Source organism: Patagioenas fasciata, chromosome 3 (genome assembly GCF_037038585.1).
Source record: "Patagioenas fasciata isolate bPatFas1 chromosome 3, bPatFas1.hap1, whole genome shotgun sequence".
Classification (NCBI taxonomy): domain Eukaryota; kingdom Metazoa; phylum Chordata; class Aves; order Columbiformes; family Columbidae; genus Patagioenas; species Patagioenas fasciata.
Genome location: NC_092522.1, coordinates 88,734,520 through 88,759,916, shown reverse-complemented (window position 1 = coordinate 88,759,916; position 25,397 = coordinate 88,734,520). Strand labels below are relative to the sequence as shown.

At 41.4% G+C, this 25,397-nt stretch overlaps 1 protein-coding gene across 2 annotated transcripts; it reads left to right on the top strand.

Moving 5' to 3' along the window:
• The first annotated feature begins 448 nt into the window (after positions 1-448).
• On the top strand, positions 449-24,783 carry NT5E (5'-nucleotidase ecto). Of its 2 annotated transcripts, none has more exons than XM_065833161.2 (9): positions 449-1,171; positions 5,927-6,149; positions 11,503-11,691; positions 14,870-15,067; positions 16,518-16,669; positions 19,425-19,533; positions 20,354-20,503; positions 22,046-22,246; positions 23,694-24,783. In XM_065833161.2, the coding sequence occupies exons 1-9, from the start codon at positions 839-841 to the stop codon at positions 23,849-23,851; spliced, it is 1,713 nt and encodes a 570-aa protein (XP_065689233.1). In that variant the 5' UTR covers positions 449-838; the 3' UTR covers positions 23,852-24,783. The 2 variants fall into 2 exon arrangements, with proteins under 2 accessions (XP_065689233.1, XP_071662894.1); XM_071806793.1 differs by lacking the exon at positions 449-1,171 and adding an exon at positions 3,782-3,837.
• Positions 24,784-25,397: the final 614 nt, after the last annotated feature.

Sequence of the window (25,397 nt, the reverse complement as noted above, 5' to 3'; positions counted from 1 at the left end):
CCCCACCAGCACCCCTAAAGAGTTGTTTATTTAAGGCGTTGGCAGGTTTTCCCCTCAGCATGCATATGCCAAACCGCAAATGAAAGCTTAGCATTTAACCACAGAAGGAAAGTCTTGAAAGCAATTCGTGAATCTACACTAAAACCACCACAGCTATAATTAAATCAACTCTTAAAGTAGTGTAACTCTTCCTAGGGCTGAAATAGCACTCTATTTTAAACATAATTGGAGAAAGAGAAGAAGAAAGGTTGAGTGGAACCCTTAAACCAAACATTTTCATCTGAAGGTTTGGAAACTCCTTTCAGTGTACTAAACATTCACCAAGGCTTCCTGCAAGCATTGGAGTTTGTCCTTTCATTACTGGTTGAATTTCCATCTCGATTGACCTCCACCAGCAGGCTTAAAGACCGTCTCCAACCCGGCAGCAGCTGTGCTGTGCTGAAGGACACCGGTGGGGAGGACGGGACACCGGGGGCTGGGGTATCCGCGGGCGCGGGACAGTGCCCGGGGCTCGGAGAGCCCTGAGGACCGATGTCCAGCAGCGTTAGCCTCCCAACAGCCCCGGGCGGCCACCCCAAGCCCTTGCACACGCCCACCAAGCGCGGAGCACCTGCTGCCTTTGCCGCGGGCGGGTCACAGCCGCTCATCCCGCGCAGCTGCAGCGCGGACGCGCAGTCCAGCTCAGAGGCTCCGTGGGGCGGCGCGCAGATTGCGCGGGTTTCCCGGCGGTTCACCCGCTCCCCGCCCCGCCGCTCCCCGTTCCTCTTCCCCCGCTGCCACCTACTCTCCTGGTCGCGCTTCCGAGCGGTCCCGCGGAGCAGCGCGGAGCCCCCAAGCTATGGCAGGGCGGGCGGGCGTGCTGTGGCTGTGCGCGGCGGCGGTGCTGTGCGCGGCGGCGGAGCTGCGGCTCACCCTGCTGCACACCAACGACGTGCATGGGCGAGTGGACGCGCAAGGCGCGGGGACGCGGAGCTGCGCGGGCGCGGAGGGGACGGCGGGCTGCTTCGGCGGCGTGGCGCGGCGGGCGGCGCGGGTGGCGACGGAACGGGCCGCGCACCGCAACGTGCTGCTGCTGGACGCCGGGGACCAGTACCAGGGCACGGTGTGGTTCTCCCGCTTCAAGGGCCAGGAGGCGGTGCACTTCATGAACCTGCTGCGCTACGATGCTATGGTAAAGTGGGCTGGGGGGGGTGGCGAGCGGTGCGGTGAGGGGGCTCCCCCACCCTTGCGTGCTGGGTCTGTTCCTTTCTTTCCTCCCCTGCTGCCGTTTTTTGCATAGCTGCCTCCTTGAATGCGTAGTGTTGCATCAGAGAAGGCTGCAGATTTACAAAGAGGGTGGTGAAACACTGGCACAGGTTGCCCAAAAAGGTGGTAAATGCCCCATCCCTGGAGACATTCAAGGCCAGGCTGAACGGGGGTCTGAGCAACCTGGTCTAGTTGAAGGTGTCCCTGCTCAGTGCAGGGGGGTTGGGCTAGATGGGCTTTGAAGGTCCCTTCCAACCCAAACTATTCTATTATTCTAAAACTGTGGTGAAAGGCAGCTGGAACGCAAGCAAGTGCTTGGTGACGGGCACCTGACCAAATGAGGTCGTGAGCTTAAAGCCCCACAGGTACCCCGAAGCCAGGAGCTGGTACCAAGGATACACAACGGAAAAGATACTGATGTGTGAAAGAGCTCCCCTCGGGGGAGCCAGGGGCTTGGAGTGGGTGGGGAGCTGGAAGGGCTCTGTCGGAGAGGGATCAGCAGATGAATGAGCCTCTGTGAGCAAGTGAGCCCAGCAAAAGCTGGGCAAGGAGCCTGTCCTGTGACAGAGGAGTCAAACATGGCTAAGGCTTGCAACCCACCTTGCTGGCTTTGGTCCTTTAGGCAAGGACAGCTGGCACATGTTGGCAATGCTGTTTTGAAGGGTAAGGACTTTAAGGTTTCATCAGTCCCATTCTGGTCATGTCCAGTCCCATGAGACCTGCGATCATTAGGGGATGTAAGAGGCTGTGTGCAAGTGGCCCAGGGATTGTAGCAGCACATCTTGAGGGAGCTCTGAGATGGTGCCAGTTCCACACCTGTACTCTCTCTCTTTTGATTGTCTGAGTGCTGAGAGGAAGGTAGAAGAATTTGAGACTGATATTTGGGGATGTCACATTTAAAAATTTTGTCTTAGTGCAGTAGACTATTAATATATAAAGAATTATCTAGGCTTATTTTGCTTGCATACAAGCCCAAAAAGGAGGGGAAAGATTAAAGTTACGTTTGAAAGCAACTGCTCTTTCAGAGTGACTGCATGTTTAATTCGTCCCAATTGACAGTTTGAGGAGATGATCTTCCCTGTGTATCACATCCTCTGTCTTCATCTCTTTTGCTTTCTCTGAAAGGACTGCACTTCCCCAGGTAAAAATGGCTTCACCCATTTCTTCCCTCTGCCTCAGAACAGCTGCAGAAGGGAAAGGGATGGTCCAGTTCGCTTTCCTAGGCTAAACAGACTTCATACCAGACAGACAGGTCTGTGAAGGATGGTGCTCCCTGTTCACATGGCCTAACAAACGATTTCTTAATCATAAAACTGACTTTAATAGGCTTTTTCTTCCTGGTGGTGACAGGGAGGGGTGTGTGCATTCGGGACTCATCTTCACTGAGAGCACTTTGGAGTTCTGCAGTTCAGAAATAGCTCAAGGTGTTTTTTCCTACCTTTCTTCCCAAAGCTTGCTGCTGGCTGTCTTTTGTCAGCCTTGCATTTGCTGGTTTGACTGGTTCACGGGCAGGTTGGGAGCTTGTACAGTTCCTGATCATATCATGAGAAGAAATTCTTTCAGGCAAAATCAGCAATGTTGAACTAGTGCTCAGTTTTAGAAACACACATCTGCTGACTGTTCAGGAGATCCCATGAGCTTTTTCATCAGAGTAAGATTAAAAAATAATTCCACGCCACACTGTGGATAACCAGAGGCTTGTACTGGATTCTGATGCCTTAGGTGAAGTAGTCAACCACCTGCTTTCTGTGGAGGTGCTGCATATTATAATGTAAATATTGTCAGTGGATGGAAGGGGACAGGATAGACTGAGAAGCTACAGAGATTTCAGCATTTTTCTTCGCTGCCAAGGAGGCTGAGGACAGAGTTGCCAAGTGTTGAGCAGCACTGCAGCATCCATTTTGATTCTTCTGTCCATGGACCGTGAGGACCATGCAGTGGGGATGGTGACCTGGGGTAGTGGCACAGGGAGCAAGGTAAGAGCCACACAGCAGATGGGTGAGATAATGTTTCTTTAAGCAAGATTTGGGAAGTCACATCCCTAACAGAAGGGGTGGGGATTACTGAAATGGTTAGAAGTGAGGTACAGGAGTAGGATTACAAACAGGATGAAGGAGGGAACATGAGTCATAGAAGTTGTCACAGGATGGGGGCAGGAGCCATAGGAGGTTTTAGGGCAACCTGGCAGTGTTAGAGGTTTGTGCCACAAATGGGACAAATTTCCTTTTTTAGGTTTATCCATTTTTCATTTATGCCCGTTGTCACCTCAAGTCTATTTTCTCCTATTTAGCTAGGTATCGCTTTCCAAATTTTCTTGGCATTAGCCTTGCTTTTTGGTGAAATTAAGATCAAAATCTAAATTAAATAGTGCAAAGGTAGTAATTGGAGGAGGGACAGAAGTCTTCTAGTTTTAAGTTGCATCCTTCTATTAATTTGTATCCTAATTTTGAAATATTTTTAGCCTGGTCTCTTGTGAAAAGGAGGATTACATGATCACATACTGTGTACATGAATATTTCTATTTTTCCCTCCCTAGTGATTTATGCTCACGTCGGCCCATGGATTTGGGTGTGGTGAATGGATATTACACAGGTACGGGGTCCTAGAAGCTGTGGGTGTAAGGGTAGTTTAGGTAGAGTACAGGAACCCCAAACAGTCCACATTCTCCTCCCCAAAGGAGAAGCTGCATCAAAAATCAAACTGTATTATTAGCCACCAGTGATTTCTCATGAACAAGAGACTTTATAACCACCCACACCATGGGAAAACTTTTGATCAAAGCTTATATCCTAATGGACATGAAATAATCCAAACACAAGATGCAAAGCCAAGAGAAACAAGGTTTCATAAGTGGTTGGTTGGGTTCCTTTTTTTCACAACAATCTAATGGCAGTTACATCCAATTCAAATTTTTATTTTATTTACAACTTTTTTTTTAGGGGGGTTAATTGCATGTTTAGGAAGAACAGAAGGCATACGCGTCAGCCACAAGGAAATAGCTTGTTACCATTCTGAGATACTTTACCAGTTTGTGGACATCTTTTCAGGACAACACCATCAAAATGAGTTTCTTTTAGAGTGTTAATATTTTTTTAATTATTTTTTACAGCAAATTAGGTTGCAGTTAGAATACGGTCAGAAATGGAATATAGTTGGAGTGCATTATGTCTTCCCAAGTCAGGATTTTCTTAAAGATAGTTCTTGGTTCTTTTGGAGAAGTGCTGCAACAGCATGCAGACAATTTGCTCCATCCTTGGGGTGTGCCTAGTGTTCTCACTAGTGTCAGCAAGTGGTTGCCAATGCAAGTTACTGCTGATATCCTGATATTTCCAGAGTCATTGACTTATCTGCCTGTGGGGATCAGAGGAGTCAGGAGTCTTTGTCTCCTCCAAAAGAAAGACTCTGCCAATCAGTTGATGGAAATACTAAGCTTCCATGCCTGTAGTGCCTTCAGGGTCCTGCTTGGGTTGAAATGTGATCAGGGTCAATATCTGTTTGGGGAAAAAAAGTTGCAACAAAAACATAGGGACTGTTTATTTAAGTAGAGCAGAGGAGTATATAAGGCTTCTTAGACGATGAATGTGACTTTCCCTGCTTAATCTTAAGAAATTATGAACATGCTTTTGTCTGGAAGAGTTGGCCCATTGGCTTTAGCACCTCTTCATGCTCCAGTTGACACCTGGAAACTACCAAGTTATGCTATTACTATGTTTCCATAGATACATCTTTTCACTTACTAACATCTAAATATGCTACAAGGTTCTTGCATGTATTATGCTCCTGTCAAGTTGCCATCTGTGGAGATTTTGCCGGCTATTGCTGAACCTGCAAGCATGGGCATGTAGCAGCTTAGGCTGAGCATGAAAAAGGAACAGGTAGGAGAAAGTTCCACGGTCCTTGAAGGGAAGTCCATTTTTGTCTGCTTAAGCAACCTACAAGAACTAAAATTTCTCATCTTGTTAATAAATCAACTTGCTAATAAATCAATGGTCCTGCTCGTTTTGTGCAATACTCTTAGTGCTTCACAGTGTCATGCACACACCTGCATGTGTGCACACGCACCTGCTGTGGATTGTCTGTGGAGAGTCTCCCTGGCTGACAAACATTAGAGCTTCTACTAGGTAATGGTATTGATCACAGCTAGAAAATTATATTTTCTTGTTACATGTTACAGCACACAAGAACTCTTAGTAAATGTGAATTAAATATGTTAAAAAAAACCCAAAACCTATCATCCCAGCACAAGCTCTTAAAATACATGTTTTATTTAAAGGTAAAAAATATTGGCATTTAATATTTTCTTCAGTATTTTTTTAAACAATGTATTTTCTGTAGACAAATTATATATTTTCTTTTGCAGTTACTGTTAATCCTCTTTTGCAGTTACAGGATGAAAAACCAGTGGGTTTTAATTTAGTATATGATTACAAATACTTATTTAGATAGGTTTTGGGTTTCAGTTTTCACATCTGTATTGATATAAGAGTGTGAAAAACAAAAACCTAAACCAGAATAACATTCCTGTGTTTGTGAGAAACAAGAATATGCTTGTTTAGACAAGAGAGGATTTTCTTCCCTAGCACACAGACTTTTTCTCAAACATACCTTGTATATGGTTTCTGAGAGTACTCAGACTAAATATTGGAGGTGTGGTTCTAAATTTTCTTCTTGCTTTTCACAGGCTTTGGGGAACCATGAGTTTGATAAAGGTGTGAGCGGATTATTGGATCCTCTTCTTCAAAATGCTAATTTTACAATCCTGAGTGCAAACATTAAGGGGAAAACGCCATTGGGGAATGAAATGATGAAATATGTTCATCCTTTTAAAATAGTGTATTTTGACTCAGAATCAGTAGGAATTGTTGGTTACACTACAAAGGAAACTTCTTTTCTTTCACAGCCAGGTATGTTTTCTTTAACAGATAAGTTTTGTTACTACTTTATTACTTGCCCATTTGTTTGAATACAAAGATGAATGTTTCATCTGAAAAGTGAGCATTTTCTTGTTTTATCAGTATATACTTGTAGTATTCAACTTTGTAGCTGCCTGATTTTTAAACCGGACAAGACTTGTTAGCATTAAAAACCCTTTTCCTACAGACCTGAATTATTTAGCATCACTGAGTTGTCTAAGAATATAAGAAGGTCAGTGAGATCGCAGGAGAGCTGTGGGTGGGCACCTTTGGGCTTTTACTGTTGTGTGGGGTTTTGTTGTTGTTGTTTGTTTTGGTTTTGTTTTTATTTATAGTCTTTTACATTTTATTGTTATTTATCCATTTAAACAAATGTTAAAACACTGATACAGCTTGTCTCTAGACTGAAATGTGTCCAAACCAAGGCATTTCTGTGTGTTGAAATTTTGCTCTTGGATGCCTCCACGCTCAAGCCCTAGTAAAAGGAAGGAGAGCTTCATGTGTGTTTTTGAAGAAGAAATTGCCCAATATGTTTTTAGCCTCTAAAATATTTCCAGAAATTAGACTACAGAAGGAACACCCATTCAGCTTTTACCACAATTGCTTCATTCATGAGTAAAATTAGAATTGATGAGGAAAAAGACTTCTCAATTTCTGGCTATTTTTTCCGACATTTCAGGGGGTTTGGTTTGTTGAGGTATTCTTTGGGTTCCGGGTTTTTTTTTGTTTTGTTATTTGGGGTTTTTGTGTTGGTTTTTTTTTGGTTTTTTTTTTTTTTTAGTAAAATAAAATAGGCTACTGGAATGAGAAACACATTTGAATCAGCTGTTGGAGATGTGAGTCACTGCCTGCTCAAAGCTCAGCTCTCGTCTGACAAAATCGGACTTTCTTTCCTGTTCTTTGTCGTAGGGATGCCCTGAGCAATGTTTTAAAACTTTTTCCATATTGAAAAAGGACTTCATATTATTACTTCTCTTTCCGTTGCTTAGTAATAAAGAAGTTGTGGATAGCTTTCTTGAGAAAAGGAATATTCAGTACTTTGAGGAAGTATTAGAATATAGAACTGTTCCTTCAGTGCTTTTTAATTCCTATGCTGCATCTTTAAATTATCGGGAAATGGAATTCCGAGGTCAGAATAGACTTCTCTATTTCACTCCTGTCCTACAGTGATGTGGTTTTGGAGTCCTTTTTTTTCCCATGAACAAAAGAGAAAATTGATCTGTATTTTCTGTAGATAATTGAATGTCACTTGTGCTTGAGGACATGAGGGTAGATATCATCTAACATCACACTAAGTTTGAAAATGGACAGACAACCAATATTGTTCTTCATTAAGGATTAGTAAAATAGATCTCCGCTCTTCTTCCAGACAACCATGTTAGTCTGGTAAGGTCATCAAATTAGTTTTCTTGAAAATAAATACACCTGAGTTAAATCCAGATAGTATTGGAATGATTCTCTGAAGCATTTGAATGCATTTCCAATAACATCTAGACATCATATTGAATGCATTTCCAATAACATCTAGACATCATATTGAATGCATTTCCAATAACATCTAGACATCATATTGAATGCCTCAGCATGCTGGGACATAACAGAGACCACAACTAGAAAAAGCTGTGAAAAGGGAAGGGTTGTCAGCTCCACAGATACACTCATCCCCAGGCTGCCTCAGCTGTATCCCACAGTGTGACTGAGCAACAAGCAGGACAAATTCTAAGAGCAACATTTATAGTGATCAGAGTTTTATAGTTTTCTGCTTTGCCTTCTCAGCTTGTGGAGGGACGTTTGGAAGCTTTGAAAATGTGAATTCAGGATATGTTAATATAACTCAGTGACTATATATAACCCATGACCCAGCAATCCTTCAGGCTGAGAAAATTATGGCCAAGGTGGGTCAGTGGCAAAATCATTATCAACCTAATTCTTTAATTCAATGAATAAGGTATGTTGTGAATTTTAAATTCAGCCCCTTGCTTATGTCTACACACTTCTAGATGATTCAGTTTTCTCAGACTCTGCAGCAATTGCCTTGGCATGCTGTACACTCTAAAAGCATTCTCAAAGCCAAATAGGAAGGTTGAAAATGCTGAAACATGTGAATTACCTGACTGCTTCCTGTGGAAATCTTTTGTGAGTATGATTTCTTCTGTTGTTACATAAATTCTGTAGAATTATGAAATTACAACTTGTACACTTAGCAGTCTGCTTAAACCAGCTATCAGCATACTTGAACAGAGTGTAAAGTCCCTAAATCTTAGTGTTTCCATTGTGAAGGAACAATTCATCTCTGCTGAGAGTACTGTTAATGTTACTGTTTGGAAACCATAGGAATAGGGAACTCTTGGCACAACTCATAGATTACAGCCAGTTGGCAGTTTTTCTCAAGTTCTCCTCTGTGTTGCTGTATGCAGCTATCTCAGCTGAATGCCCAGCCACTTTTTCCACATCCTGCAAGAGTTGTTCATAACTTGGCACATAGAGTTGTCTACATATTGGCTTTGCACTGATAATCCATCTTTCTAGTGTTTGATGGTACCAGCTCATGTGCTTTAGTTCTGTAGTCACGTTGTAAACCCCACAAGATATTTAATGTCTTTATCTGTTCTGAGAGATGCTGCATACAGGCTCGGTGCTGTGAAATAATGGGTCTCATTTTGTCAGCTGGCTTCTTTTACAAAATAGAAACCCAAAGCTGCTTACCCTACAACCCTACAGGCAGCAAAATATTTACTGAAAGTATCAGCTTGGTCAGTTTTATAAAATGGAATTTTAAATTCCATTTATTCCACTTTATTGTGGCTAGCTCATGTAATATTTTTAACATGCGGCGAGTTCTTTTTCCTTGTTCATTTCTAGAACAGTTTGAATGTTTTATCTAAAAATCAACCCCATCTAAAAAGAGGAGAGGATGTCACATCAGTTTAATATCTTGAAAGAGAAGGAATACAGCTAGCTCTTGTTTTTTCCCCTGGTTATGGAAGTAGATTTGTTGTTTGGTTTTATATAATTGGCGATTAATAATAGTCTGTGCTTGGCATACATGTAGGCTGCAGTGGCGTAGAGGGGAACAGAGCTGGTGCTGGTGGGGAGAGCTTGGTTATCACAGGCCACATGGCTGCATCCCATGGGAGTAACTGACCTAAAGGAAACTGCATGCTAGTGCAGCTCACCAGTGTCTCACTCTTCCTTTAGAAAGCTCAGGTTTCTTTCCAGAACTGGTCCCCACACTGTGGCGTGCATGGCCATTGTGGGTGGTCCATGGGTAGCGAGATAAGCGTGCAAAGCGCCTGTGCTCAAGGAGCATTTCTCGAAATTCATCTTTTGCCCATAGCTGTGCATCAGGCCCAGCTTCTGTCAAGCACAAGGATGTACAAAGAGGGGACTGAAGCTGATGGCTTCCTTCAGCCTGGAGAAGGAAGGCTAAGGGGGAACCAAGTGCACTCTTCCATTGTCCTAAGGGGTTTTATAGAGAAGACAGGGACAAACTTTTCCCAGGCAGGCACAGAGAAAGGATGAGAAACAATGGGCTCAAGTAGTACCACAGGAAATTGTGGTGGGATGTCAGGAAAAAGTTTGTCACGGTACGAGTGGTTAAGCCATGAAAGAAGTTACCCAAAGAGGTTGTGGAATTTCAGCTTGCTTGGGCAAGACCCTGAGCATCCTCATCCGGCTGCGAGTTCCTTCTTTGAGTGGGTTTTGGAGTAGAGGCCTCCAGAGGTCCCTTCCAACCTCAACTTATGACTCGCTAATTCTAAGAAGAGGTTCACAGGAAGAAAGTGTGAGCACACGCTGCCCAATTCACTGTGCAATGTGCAGTACAGAGATTCCCTCTGGCAGTAACAGAACTATTCAGTGGGTGTGGTGGTGAACCACTTTATGTAACCCTCTTTTATCTCTTGCATTGTAGCAGCTTCCTCTTCGTTTCCTGAGACTTTGTGCACTGGATTGTGAATTCGTTTCACTCCTTCCTTTGTTATGAAATAATGTAAAGCTCTTGACTTTAAAGGCATCTTTCAAAATGGTTTGATCAAAAAAACCTCTGCAGGAAGGAGAGGAATTAGGTAGAGGGGGAACTGGTAAAAATGTTACTCAGTTGTCTTCACCAGAAAGTTTAGGATTACAGTTTGTTGACTCTGGTTTTAAACTCTATTCTTAAAACTTTGTCAAAGAAATGAACCTCTAACATAGGAAGTCCTTTTATGCAACCTGGAACGCTTTGCCCAAGATAAAAGCGCACGTTTATCTAGTGCTCTTGTAACTGTCGTGTTAGAATAACTTCAGCAGGCACAGAAACCTTGTGGAAAGACACTGAGTTTCCCAACATTATGGTCTGGAAAAGGTTTCTCCTTTCCAGACTTTCTGTTCTTTATGCTGTCATTTCAGGATGGTGGCTCAGTTGTGTGCTGTGTTGGTATTACTGAGTGTGGTTCACATTAGGTGAGTTAATTTGTTTAAGAAGGCAATTTGGAATTTAGTGGAATTGGAGAAGGAATTGGAATTTAGACTTTGAAGAAGCTGCTGTTTAAAGCCTCAGGGGTGGGGGGAAGAATTAGATGAGCGTGGAATAAAAAAAGAGTTTTAACTTTGGAGAAGGCAGAAGATGTCAAAGGAAATGGCCTCAAGTTGCACCAGGTTTAGGTTGCATATTAGGAAAAAAAATTCTTCATGGAAAGGGTTGTAAGGCATTGGAACAGGCTGCCCAGGAAAGTGGTAGAGTCACCATCCCTGGAGATGTTTAAAAAAGCATTTAGACAAGGTTCTTAGGGACATGGTTTAGTGTTAGAGTTAGGTTATGGTTGGACTTGATCCTGAGATTCTCTTCCAACCGAAATGATTCTATGAAACCCACAGAATTAAGTCTGTAAACAGCTCGATGATCCTGAGAGTGTCTTCCAATGAAATGATTCTATGACTCTATGAAACATAACTTGGGAAAGAAAAAAATCTTTATAGTACAATATAAGTGTTTATACTTAAACATTTACTAACATATTTAGTTTCCTTTCTCTAGTTAAATAATAGGAGTCATTCAATTTTTGGTCCCACAATTGGTGTCTCTGCTTTTTTTTGGAGTTAAACTTGTTTAGTATAGGCAAGTACATCCAGCTCAGTGTAGGAATGTTGTATTAGTCTAAGCACACACGTGTTTCTGAGAGACTGGAGAACATCAGATCAGGGGCTTGAACCAACATAGAGCATTTGAGAGCCACAGATGTTCAAAGTTCCTTTAATTATACAAAACTGTATCCAATATGAATTACTTTTTTTTGACTAGTAATTAAGGTACTTTGTAAATACATTCATGTTTGTTTTGTTTTGGTTTTTTTTTTTTTTTTAGGAGATGATGTAATCTTTGAAGATGAAATTGAAGCATTGCAAGTACAAGTGAATAAACTTACTGCTATGGGAGTGAACAAAATAATTGCACTAGGACATTCTGGTTTTACTGTGGACAAAAATATTGCTCAAAAAGTGAAAGGAGTGGATGTTGTAATTGGAGGACATACAAACACATTTCTCTATACAGGTATTTTACTTCTTACTTAAAGTGTTGCTTCTAGAGCAAAGCTGAAACTGTTGCCCTTCAGACTCAAAGAACTTTCACAAGTATAGTTTACTGCTGCCTGTACTGGGCCAGATTCATAGTTGGCACCCATCTGTAACTTCAACCAGTGGCATCTTTCAGAGCTTTTATTTAATTATTTTTGAGATGGGACAACCAAGGATGAATACAGTATTCAAAGTGTGCATCCATCATGGGTACACACAGTGGAATCCAGATTCTTTTGCACAGGCTTGTTGGTTAATGCCTGTAGAGCGTTTGTGCTTCAAAGTGGTAGCCATAGTAGTCAAAATGCTTTACTGGGTGCAGACCAAAGACATGTCACTGTTCACAATGTAGAATTGTGATCTGAAGTGCTTCAGGAGCTGACGTACCTGAGTTCATCTCCTCTCTAGATCTGTAGGAGTTCACATTCACATCTGTTGTCATCCCTGTGTACCCTGCTGTCAGACAAGACTAGGTGAAGCTGTTCCATCTCTCCCCATTTGAAGCTTTTCAAGATTCACAAGGTCAGGAAGAGCACATGCAACGGGATTCTGCAGTCTTTGGGTTTGAGACCTCAGATTGGAGTGGATTCTGGTCCCTTTTCCAAGGGCTGTATTGCTTTGATAAAACAAATCTTATTTTTCTTAACTCTCCAGTGATAATTAAAAATAAGAAGGAATATCTGAGGGAGATATACCAAAAAAATTTATCCACTTATTTAGTCAAAATACGTTTGAATATGGTCTGAGTCTATAATTTTTATTCCAGGTGCTGAGAAGCACTTGCTAATCCATCCAGGAACACCATGAGTGCATTTGGGAACCATTCTCTTCCAAGTCAAAGCCATCAGCCAGCATTCACATGAAATAGCCACATCTGCAGAGATTATTTGACTGCAGAGTAAAACACCTAATTTTAAGTGTCTGTGTGTGTGTTTATGTGTACAGTAAGCCTATAATCTCTCATTTAAATCCAGAGGTGTAATCAGTAACTGGCAGCAGCATTTTGGAAAATGTTTCAGCTCAGTCTAAGAGGAGATGTACCAGTTGGTCAGCTGGATCTCTAGCTGTCAAGGAAGCTGAGAGACATATCTGTTGCCCATGCAGACACCCACATAGAGATACCTTAATATAAAGATCTAATCTTGGACTAGTCCAGCCTATCTGTCTCTAAAACATTGGCAAATCTCCAGTGTACCCACAAATTATGTAGCAAATGTTGTCTTGAATTCTTCAGGTGTGCTTTGGGTTTGTAGAACTGATCCAAACAGTAATGGTAGCTTTAGGTTAGAGCATTTTGGTTGCTGGTTTTCATCAGGGAGGATGTTCTGAAAATGTAGTGTGTTGGCTAAAGCAAGGTAAGAAAATAGGTTCTGCAGGTACCCAGTATGAATTTGTGCATTTGTAATGAAACAGCATCAAACACTTTGAGACGTGTGCAGGAATTCTTTGGGGGTAAGATGCACTGAAAAGTCTTTTCAGAAGGAACACTTCTATCTTCTAATGGAATAATATCGCAGTGATAATTAATCCTGCAAGAAAGTATCAGTATCAGGAAGTGTTTCTTCAGAAAGCAAGAAATGATTAAGGCTGTGGCCAAGCACTCAAGCCATGTGCAGCTGATGTAAACTAAAATGACCAGAAAGCCAATGCTCTGTTCATTCAAAGGCTACACAGGGGCAAGAGATCAAAACTGATTCCTTTTCCAGTTCAAAAAAAAAAACAAAGCTATTTTTGTGTGCATAAATCCTGCAGGGTTGTCTTTAGCTGAAGGATTTGTTAAATTATTCCCAAAATAAATATCAGATAGTGAAGAGGCACCACCAGGAAACCAACTCCATCAGCCAGGCTGAAGGTAGAAAAAACAGTTCTCTAGTAAATTTGGTTCAGCTTGTTGTTTGTTACAGCCGTTCTCCCTGGAGGAGTGGAGGGATTAGAAGTAAATATGCATTGCATTGGAGTTTTAGAAGGAACATTTATCCTGTTACTTATCCCAGGATTTCATATTATATAAACAACTGTAAATGGAAGGAAACCGGTTGTTTTGTGTGCAGTGGAAGTGAAGAGCCCGCTTTCCTCCAGACCCACATCCTCTGCGCTTGTTCCCTGCTGCCCAACCCCGCTGGCAGCCCAGGGCCAGGGATGCCACCGGCTGTGGGGGGACGGGAGCCAGCAGCAGGCGCCAGGGGCCTCTGCAGCAGGACCTGCCACACGTGGTGCCTCCCAGAGCCACCCTGCCTTGGTCTGTGCTGACAGTGGGGTAGAAATACCGATGGGAGTGACAGGGTGGAGTGATACTCAGATAATACCATCAAGGAGACCGGGAGAAGGCTGGTACCCTTGAGGCAAGAGCTTTGCTGTGTAGTTTTCTTGGCCTCTTCCCTCCCCTGGGTTGTTTTTAAATCCTGTGGTAACCTCTGCTGATTGAGCTGAGATCTCTTTTCTCTGTAAATACCGTGCTTTAATCTGTTTGTTTCCAAGTCCTACACCCAATCACCCTTCAAACTTTGCAGGTTGATGAGAGTTTTAAATCTGTCACCATGCAACTCTAATGCTAATGAAGTTTGCATTTGCAGAGGGTGTGCAGCCTGTCTGAAATTTTGGAGGCTAAGTTTGGGGTAGTAAAAAGAAATCAACAGGGTGTATGCACAGATTCACAGAACTGCTTGTAGGTGTTCTGACTGCATATTACCAATAAAAATAGTTTAGGCTTTTTCATATCAATAACTCCTATGTATATTTTACTAACATTCCAATTTTCTTTCTGATGCAGAGTAGTGTAGTGTGAAGGCTTAACAATAAAATTTTCAGTCAGAGGCTGGTTTGTGTGCATTACTGAGATTGAAATAATTGGAATGAAAAGTTCCTTTGTTGCTGTTGTGACATGATGTCATGGAGGAGTGTGCTGTCACAACTTAAACACTGTGGCAGTTATTACAGCTCATGTCCTGAAAACAACATTGTCTCTATGAAATAACATAACTGAACAATCAAATGTGTGCTTCTCGTCCAATACATTCATTGCTGTTCCTGTTTAATATCCTATTTGCCTTTTTTTTTTTTTTTTAAGGCTGAGAAACATTTGAAATGCCATTCTAATAATTCCTTGAAGGTCACATGAGCTGAAGACGTGCTTTATACATCCTTGTTTCGTGCAGGCACCCCACCCTCTACTGAACAGCCAGCTGGCCCGTATCCATTCATGGTTGACTCAGAGGATGGGAGGAAGGTGCCAGTTGTACAAGCTTACGCTTATGGAAAGTATCTTGGCTACTTGAATGTTACATTTGACAAGAAAGGAAATGTAGTTGAAGCAGTTGGAAACCCAATTCTGCTCGACAGCAGCGTTCCTGAAGGTATGTGGACCAAACATTTGAATTTGCCTGCAGCACTCTGCTGCAATTCAAGCATTATTATGTTGAATACACAGTACAATGTCAAAGAAGAATTCAGCTTTCTTCCCGAGCTTGCAGTTCTTTCTGTGTAGGGTTCAGGCTGTGTTACAGTTGTGCCCATTTTTCCCCTGTTTCTCTTCCTGAACAGTGGCCTTTGAACAGGCATGAATTCAGTGTATCTTTTTGTCTATTTTAAATTACCGATAGTCTTTTTGCTAGTAACTCAGGTGACACATTACCTTAACATTTAGCAGAACTTATTTTAGCTAGAGCTGTAATTATGATCTTAAAGATTATGAGGACTAATTTACCAGTTATGCCAGGGGCTGGGTTCTTCAGAACAGGGTTTATCAGGAAAAAGAACGAATACTCTGGCAATGTGCAAATATACAAACCCTGCAACTTGTTTGCGACACTGAATATGGTTAATGTTTCAGCTCTGAAACATTTAAAGAACTGGGATGGGGAGAGTCTCTCTGTTGCTTTCTGTTCATAACTCTGAGCTCAGTTACCTGCTTTTTGCCGCCTCTGAAACTACTTGGGGCTGGTTCTCTAGTCTTTGCTTCTTGTGAAGCATTTGCTGTATGAAGCTCTGAGCTTTTATCAGACTTTCTAGATTCCACCAGAATCTAGACAAAAAATCCTTTGAAAAGGATGTGTTCATAGATATTCTTATCTACAGTGTTATTCTCAGTGACCTATTTATGTAATGAGATGATGTAAAGGAACTTCACGTTCTCTCTCTGATGTCAGTAAAAGTAGAAATTCAGATACATAGGTGCTTTTGTTTTATGAATGTTGCTGTCAGTTATGTGGCAAACCGCTTAAAACTAATAGCTGATATAAAACAGTTGTGGCATTATCTGTCTGTATATACAAATACCTTTTATTTTTTCTGAAAGAATGAGATTTGCATCTGGCAGACAGATGTGCATAGAGAACGAATTTCTATAAAGAGTTTATTCCTTGACATTGATATTTGAGCTAGTATCCACTTTAGCACTATGTTAACAGCGAGGAAACTATAATTAGGAAAAAAGATATGTGAAATAAAGACCAAGGTCACTCATATATTAAAAATTCTTGCATAGAAGCTCTCACCTACCAAGGCAGGTGCTAGAAACTCCATCAGTCAGAGGTTAGAAGGGGACAAAATAATTTGAAGTGTTATAGAGGAGAGAACCTTGCTGTGGCACAGGAATAGCTTGTGCACCGATCATCCCATCCTGACTGCTCCAGGCTTTGTTCAAAGTGAGTGTAGACGCCGCGTTGCTTGAAGAGCCTTTAGGGAGAGTGTAATATTTTAGAAACATGAAGAGCAGGGTTTTCTTCCTAAGCTTTGTATTCACTGAAGTGTCACAAATATGAGATACATGCAATGCTTATTTTACACTTTTATACTGCTTCATAGATAAGCACGTTAAAGAAGAAGTGGAAAAATGGAGGAAAAACCTGGGGAATTATTCTAAAGAGATTGGAAAAACTAGTGTTTACCTGAATGGTACAAGCCAAGCGTGCCGTTTCCAAGAATGTAACATGGGAAATTTGCTTTGTGATGCCGTGGTAAGACATTGCCACCACAGGTGGCAATCACACCTCAGTTTTACTCCTGGTATTTCCCTGAAGCTGTTCATCCTTTCCCTCTGATTGCTTTCACCATAATCCTTAAAATGATTCTCAGTACATGGGCTAATTTCCGTATTAGATTAAGATTTGGGAATTCTGCATACAGTTCTACCAAAATTGCAGCACCTTGCTTTTTTCTTCCTGCTAGACTTCTATGTTTTTATTTGAAAAACATGATCAAATGCTTTGGCAGTTTTTAAGCTTAAAGAAAGTAACTTTGTAATCTTTTAGAAGTCTCTAGATGATTTTCTTGCTATACATTTTGTCTTGGGAGGTTAAATTCTACTGTAGTGAAATTGATGTCTCTAGACAATCATCTCCAGCTATCAGTAGATAGATGGGTTGCCCTTCATGGTCGTTGCATTACCAATTTTACACTTGCTTTCCTGTCTGGTGCCAGGTATTTGGGGGTATTAAGGTAAAAAACAGACCTTTCTGTGCTGTGGGCTTTCATATTTAGAGTTTTCCTGGAAAATCCAGAGGTTGGAGAGTGTGAAAGATTGAACAGTGTTACTGCATCAAAGCAGAAGTCCATTGAGTTCAGTGCTCCTTCTCCCAGCAGTAGTCCAAAACCTCAAAAAAAAGTTGACAGACCCAGGTGACATTTTACAAAGCAGTTAGAGGAACTCAGATGTGAAGTTGCTGACATCATTGTGTGAGCTCTTGTTTTAAACTGCTTTTATGCTCAGGACTGCAGAGCTGTGAGTGTAGCTCCACAATTTAAAAGTACTTCTGTGGGGAACTGAGGAACTACAGATTGGTAATCCTGATAGCTGTTCCAGGAAAATTGGTAAATTAGAGTGTATAGTTCAGACTGAAATTTGAAAACAGAAAAAAAATCCATTCGTTGATTAAGTAGGAGTTATGAATTTAAGAATATCTCATGGATCTGGCATCAAGGAAAAACTTTGGTCACTAAGCTGGAGCCACAGAGCATTTACACAGCTACAAATCAGAGGCTGCAAACACTGAGTGTAGGGGTGCAGCAGAGAAGCAGCATATCTGGGACAGAGGACAGGACCATCCATCCCAACGTCTTGTCTCCAAGAGTGATCAAGGAAGGATGGTGAGGGAAGAGCTTACACCTGGACAAGCCTGTGGAGACCTGGTACTCAAATGTGCCCCCATCTACCACCAACTTACAGCCTGGGGACTTCCCAAGCCAGAAGTGGTGTTTACTAGCTCCTGCTGAAACTTCTCTTCCCTGAGCTTGCCCCATCTCCCTTCAACCACCTTCAACATTCACAACAGTGGTGGCAGCGTATTCCAGCGCTGACCTGCACATCCTGCAGAGCCTTTGCTCTTCTGTCTGTGTGCAGCCTGCTGCCCGCTGGCTGGATGCCTGCTGGAGGCCAAGGAGCAGTCCTTGCACTGGGAAGTAATCACAGAATGGTTGGGGTTGGAAGGGACCTCTGGAGATCATCTAGTCCAACCCACCTGCTAAAGCAGGTTTGCCTAGAACAAATTGCACAGGAATGTGTCCAGGCAGGTTTTCAATGTCTCCAGAGAAGGACACTCCAGAAGCTCCCTGGGCAGCCTGTTCCAGTGCTCTGGCACCCTCAAAGTAAAGAAGTTTCTCCTTAGACACTTGGTACCTGTCCACCCTTTTCATACCACTCATGATTTTATGGGCTTCTCAAACATTTTCCTTCCATTGTCTCTTTACCAGGTCAGACAGTCCTACCCTGCATCATCATTCTACGTTCAGAAACTTTTTCATGTCTTTGACCATCCTTGTCACCCCCTCTGAAACTTTCTTAGGTTTGTTTATCGTTCTTGAAACAAGAAAACGCACTGATTTCCCTCTCCACATACCCTTCTTGATTGTATAGACTTCTGTGATGTCCTTCCTGCATTTCTCTCTTTGTGACACTGAGGAGTCATAACCATCATCATTCTGGTATGGAAACCAGTCCATCCCTTCCATTACCCTTTTTTCTTTTCTCAGTCTTTTCCGTGTTCTACTCATTTCCGAGGATTAACACTACAGTGTTGTCATCCTTACGCAACTGAGTAAATCCCTGGTTTCCGTTTTCTTTACTACTTAGGATGCCGCAAGCAAATATTATCTTGTCGTTGGATTTTGTCAGAGTTTTGTCACTGTTGGAGACATGTTGCTGCGCAGAGTAGGCTTTTGGGTCAGATCTTTTATGTCCGTTTAGTGTTCCTCCGCTCTTCCACATCTTTCTAGTTTGCTGAGACTATTCCAAGCATTAAAAGCCCATCTCAGAGAAGCTGCAAAATCTTAATTCCTTGCAACATACAAGAGCTAGATTAATTTATACATTCACCTACATGTTTTTAATTTACGGCTATATTAAGTTCCTCTTAGCTTCCCCATTCTCCAATTATGCTCAAATCATTTGTCTTTACTACAGTCATTGGAATAAAAAAAAATAATCCTTCCCTTGTTCAGCTGGCCTGGTCATGTCATATACACACAATCAGAGAGTTCTAGAATTCATTACAGAAAAAGGCAAATATATTAACAAAGCATAATACTTATTTTATTGTGTTTTGCCGTGGGATTTTTTAAATAATGCAGTATTTTACAGTGGGGCTGAATGTAATGTCAAAGAAGATATAAAACTTTTCTATATCTGTTTTCAGTCTCAGATTGTTTTGGATGTACATTTCCAGAGCCTAAATTAAGTGACGATTAAAAATCAGTTTAAACGTTTTACTTTGGTAGCTTTATGAGAATGTCGAACGTCCAGATAAAACGTCGTGGAACCATGTTTCAATGTGCATCCTGAATGGAGGTGGGATACGGTCACCCATTGATGAACAGAGCAATAATGGTATGTAACATTACAAGCTGAAGGACAACTTTATCAAGAAGGAAGAATGAAGTTATGACGCAAGCCAGAACCCAGTGTTAGGTCTGGGATTGTTTTGATGGGATTTGCACAGTGTTTGGAAGCGATTTCAAAATCTCTTAAATAGTTACTCGCCATTAGAGCCCAACTGCACTCGGGCTGGCATTGAGAGAAGCTACTGGTATGGTTTGTACGTAGTGCTTTTTATCATTCCCTTCCTTGCTGCCTTGGAACAAAGATGGATAGTGGATATTTCTTCACCTCCTACTGTAGGGGGTCATATGGTATGGTCGCTGGGAGCTTCTGTAGTCTGCTGTAGAATAAGTGAATTCTGGCTTTTCTGAATGCCAAGGTTTTACAGTTATTTTCCTGATAACACATGAATGAAAACTGAAAACAAACAGGGTTGTTTTTTTTTTTTTTTTTATTTTAGTTAAATCTTTCTGTGGGTCTACATGAGTAAGTCTTAAGCAACTGGAAAAATTGCCTTAGTAAGAATATCTGGTTTTCTTCATCTTAGGTTGGTGGTTTGTAATCTTTTAGTAGAGTTACTTGAATAGCAATACCTGCAGTTACATCAAACTCAGATTTATTGGTCTTGATACTTGCTGGATGATAAAGATGCAGGTTCTTTGATTGGAACGATATATTAGATCCTCACCTCCACTGCCCCTCATTTTCTCAAATCATATTTGCCATGTTTCTTGTCAAAAATGTACAGTTAAGTGGTCCTAAAATAATATTGTAAACTTTAAAAAAAAAAAAAAAAAGAGAAGGTGTAAATAAAGTCTAATTCCCCCAGGTAGCATTACTGTGGAAGATCTACTGTCTGTTTTGCCATTTGGAGGTCGCTTTGATCTGGTAAGGGTAAAAGGCTCCACTCTGAAAGAAGCTTTTGAGCACAGCGTGCACAGATATGGAGAAGGAACCGGTGAGCTGCTGCAGGTTGGAGGTGCGTTTTCTCTCTTCCTCCTCTCAGTTTTCCAAGCCAGCCGTCCCTTCTGTTGGCCTTGTTTGTGTTACACCTGGGAGTCTCTTTAAGAATGGAAATCCAGCTGGCCGTACATCCAGTCTATCCTGCGTATGTTTAATTGGGCTGCTGAGGCACACGGGCCACGGCCGTTCTTTTCAGCAGAGACAGGATTCCCAGTTGGTTTCGTAACCCATAATGGCAGCAGTTTAACACTTCAGTTAACTACAGGAAAATATAATTGAGTATAGCTACAACACAGCAACAGCTACAAACTTGTTTTCAGTTCTTCACTAGCAGCCTACCACCTGAGACCCCAGACTGGATGGCTCTGCCAGCTATTGCTACTTTTCAGTTTGGCACAATGATTTTGTGCCATTGTCTAATGATTGCTGGCAGTTTCAGAATTAGTCTAAGTGTCCTACGGAATTAGCAGAGTGAATTTCTAAATATTTTAGGGATGAACAGTTAATATTAAAAACATACGTGTTTCTTGAATTGCAGCTCCCTGTATATTTACCCAGATGTGTACTAGGCTACAGTCATGTTTACTCCTGGTCTCTCTGTAACGCAGTGCGGATTTTATTGTTTATATAGCAGAAGAACTAGCCTTCAAGGGGGGAAGCTGAGGGATTTCCCCCCCACCCCATGCCTCTCCTGCCATGTAGCCTGGTGATGGGGTCACTACTCTCCATGTGATCTAGAGCCCTCACCTCTGAAGGACACAACCCATGACTTGTGCATGGTTCACCAGTCAGCTACCAGGTTCTTGGGTACCCCTAAGATAAAGCAGCAGCAGCCCTTCTGTTTGCTGCCTTTCACAGACGAAAGAAAAGAAAAACTTAAAAAAACAACTGGTAGCTCTGGAAAGGATTCAGGACAGAAGATCCAGAGCTGGAAAAGCGCCGGGGTTGGAAAAGCCTCTGTGCTTTGGATGAGTTTTAGTGGCTTCCCGATCAGCAAATTCTTGGCACTGTTGTTCTGGGGGCCTGACTCTCCCTGGGCTTTGACTGAGGAAGGTTCACAACTAGAAATGTTACTTCTCTTGCAGCGAGTGTAAACCACAATATTCGGCCCTGGCCTGGCTTGCTTTTTTCAGGATAGTACTTATTATCCATAATAGCTGCTAAGTTAGGGTGGCTGGCTGGTTTTAAAATAAGTCATTTCAGCCAACAAGACAGTGGAATGAGAAAGCGTATGACTGCAGAAATAAGGGAAGCTATTTTTATCTTGCACTATCCTAATCCCAGGACTAGTAATTTCCTTCTGGGGAATAGTGATGAGAACAGACGATCAAGTAAGTAACTGAGGTGGGACAGTACTTCAGCATTTCTCTAATCTCCTGAATTTTCTTGGATAAATGCTGATCACTGTGCAAATAAAACAGGTTAATAACTGGTATCACCCAGAACAAAATAACCTCTTATAAGCTAATTCAATTGAAAATCGTGGAGGATGCTTCTTTTAGTCCTATATTTTCAATGGGAACTGCACCAAGTGGCATTCAAATGTCTCTTTTCATAGGCATCCACGTGGTCTATGATCTCTCCAGAGCCCCAGGAAGCCGCGTTGCGAGCATAGAAGTGCTTTGCACAGCCTGCCGTGTTCCAGCCTACATCCCACTCCAGATGGATGCAATATACAACGTGACGCTTCCATCCTATATGTTATTTGGAGGAGATGGCTATCATATGCTGAAAGACAAAAATCTGGGATACAGTAAAGGTAAGGATGGGCTCCAGTGGGGTAGTGGACAAACAATTCCTAAAAGTTAGAAGATCTTTTTATGCTACAAGTCTCAGACTTTTTGCTTTTACTGGGTAGAATAAATTTGCTTCTAAATCTGACTGCTCTGGATTGCTGGTTTTGGTTGTAGCCAGCAACTATATTATTTTTCAGTTAAATCACAAAAGTTTCAAAGAGAAACAGCCTTTTCAGTTCAGCGCTGCTTAGAAAACAGTTCTGAGATCATGACAAACCAGACAAAAAGAAAAAAGCATGCTACAGAGAGCACATGCTACATGTACTGCCTTGCACTTGTACTCGGTACTAAGCAGTACATTCAAAAGAAAGGTGCTATTTTCTTTAGACCTCAAACTGCCACTGAGAGTGCAAACTGTTAGAAATGCAGCATGCGTACAAGTGACATGTACATCTTTTAAGACAAAGGGAAACTTGAAAAAGTTCTTAAAGTTATTTCTGAAAACACAAAAAGGACGTAGTACTGTATTTTTAAAAAGTCTTCTAGGCACACATCGTGCAGAACTTTAATTTCATATGTTCTGTTTCTGGACGGTAAAAGCATGTTTTTACCAAAAAGAAATTTCCTTTTGGACCTTTGTTAAAGACTATTTTTTTTTTGTTGTTCTACAGGGCGTTTCAGTTTAAAACGGATTCTCACACGTGGGATTGGTGTTTTTTAATCAAATCCAGTGTACAGCTTGTAAACTGGGGGCAGGGGCTGTATTTTCCATTGAATAGCTCTTTATTTAGAAATAAATTAATATGGAGAAGAGTAATTACGAATAATGAAAAGGAACAACCTGAAAGGTTCTAGTAGTCCTGTCTAGCAGAGGAGCAAAACTATAAATTAAGATGGAGATGTTGCACTTAAGGATTGTAAGAGCTCCGATAAGAAAGGGCTCATAAGACATGGGTGGTTGCACTGACTCAGGGGCCCTTCCACTGCAGAAAATCCAGATCATATTTTGTGTGTACAGAGCAGAGTACAGACTAGAAGTTATTCCTAAAAAAGTAAAGTTAAATTTGAAAATGTTTAAGTGATGCTTTACCAGATCTATAGCACTCTACCCCAAACAGGTGGGAGACTATCATCTCAATCTACCTAAATCTGATGGGAAGTTACCATTACAACAGAAAGATGCAAACACAGAAGTGACACAATGAAAAGAGAACTTTTTTCAGTAAAATAAGAGTAGTAACCAAAAATGCAGGCTACAAACCACCACAGATTTTTATCTGTGCACAAAAGAAGACTCTCCACCCCACTCCGCTGTCTTGACCGCAGGCTCCAATTCCGAATGACAAACTCTACAGAACAGTTTGCTTTAAAACTTGACCTAAAACTGCAGGTTTTGACAGGTTCTTAAATTTGGGTTGAGAGCTTGGCTGCTGCAGAGAACACTGGATCTTTTTCTGTTTGTTTGTTTAGGTGAGCCCGATACTGAGGTGGTTTCCCGTTACCTCCAGAGAATGAAGAGAGTTTACCCAGCAGTTGAAGGTCGAATCAAGTTTTCTTCTGGAAGCCTTATCGAAGGAAGCCTTACCCTGATTTCTGTATTGTTCACTGTAACACTATTGCATACTTGATTTTTGCTCACGATCTTCTCATTTAGAGGAAGACAGGAGGAGAGATGGTGCTGTCAAAGGGAAAAGAGAACTGTTCTCTTTTCTTACACCTGAAGACGAATGAGTGTTTAGTTTCTGCATGTCAACAGTAAGCAGCCCAACTAATTGTCTTTTATCTGGCAGAGTCATTGAAGCACAAGGTGCAAAACTCATAACTTCTCTTAGTTTGAATCAGCAGGTACAAACTTGGATAACCCACAATTCAATTCAATGTTTCAAGAAGCAAAGTATCTGTCAAACCACAGTATCCGTGAATAGTAATGCTCCATCATGAAAAAATAACCAAAACTGAAATTGGATATTTTTTTAACATGTCAAATTCTTCTAGCTGCTTTAGATAGTGAGTTGATTAATAACCTGATTCCAGTAATGTAAATTAGCTTCTAAAACTGGATTTATTATAGGATATAATGGGTATATGGATAAATGGATATATATCATGGATATGTAATTACCTTTCTTTGATCACTGCTCAGGGTTAAAGCTCCCAATCTAATAATTTTACTTTGCTTCCAGTCATATTTATCATACATACTCCAATGCCTGAAAGAGCTGGAGTAAACTCAGTGTCATTAAAAGCATGAGGTCCATGTACATGCAACTAAAAAAAGTCTATTTTACTTTTGAAGATGCAGCATCTCACTTAGGTTTTCCATTAATAAAGGATGCAATGAAAGCTTGATTTGATTTTGATCAATTTTAACAGATTGAGAATATATAAATTTCACTGGTTTTTATGACCAGTTTGGGGACTCCATCTAGGGCAAGAACACAATCTACGATTGTATTATATTTTTATTTTTCTAAGATAGTTCACAGGTGGAGTTTTGCCCTAAACTTGTTTCCCTGTTGTTTCTTGCTTTATTAAACTGATGCTCCGTGTGTTGAATAAACCTGCTTTGTTTTTCTGGAAACTGCACTACACTCTTTTTCAGACCCAAGCTACTCACCTTTAATTCACCGCACCTGCAGACTGCAAGGAGAAGGTACATTATTAAGATAAACATTCAGTATGCTGCAGTTTCAAGACCTCCTTAGTTTCCACATAAATTCAAGGGCTGTACATGAAAAGATCTGGACTACATAGCTGTATTGGGTAAGTGGTGTTACAGCAGGGAGGTAAAAACTGACCTTGATGCACTACTAGTTATAACATGGCATTGATGATTTGCCAATACCAGACCCTAAAGTTATTCATTTACAGGATGGTCTTCCCAAAATCAGCATAAAGCTGGTATCAGAGAGCACACTTGTGGATCAAACTTTACCTGCACGCTGAAGAGTTGTGACAACTCCATTGGCATAGCCAGGGAGAAAATAACACTTTTACCTTCTTTTGACAAACAGAAGGAAAAGGTACGCAAAAGTAATACAGATATAATGCAAATTGTATTGAAAGAAACCACAAATACTGCATTAGACTGGTTTGTTTTTAACAGGAGAAAATCGGTGTTGTCTGAAAAGTGTGGAATGCCGATTAAAATATCTCTGCCTTGTTCTGTGAGTA

Bases quoted from the DNA above. Each gene is read 5' to 3' on its own strand.
- NT5E (XM_065833161.2), top strand. From the start codon at position 839: ATGGCAGGGCGGGCGGGCGTGCTGTGGCTGTGCGCGGCGGCGGTGCTG. The intron at 1,172-5,926 runs GTAAAGTGGGCT...TGCTTTTCACAG, and splicing joins TGCTGCGCTACGATGCTATG to GCTTTGGGGAACCATGAGTT. The intron at 19,534-20,353 runs GTATGTAACATT...TAATTCCCCCAG, and splicing joins TGATGAACAGAGCAATAATG to GTAGCATTACTGTGGAAGAT.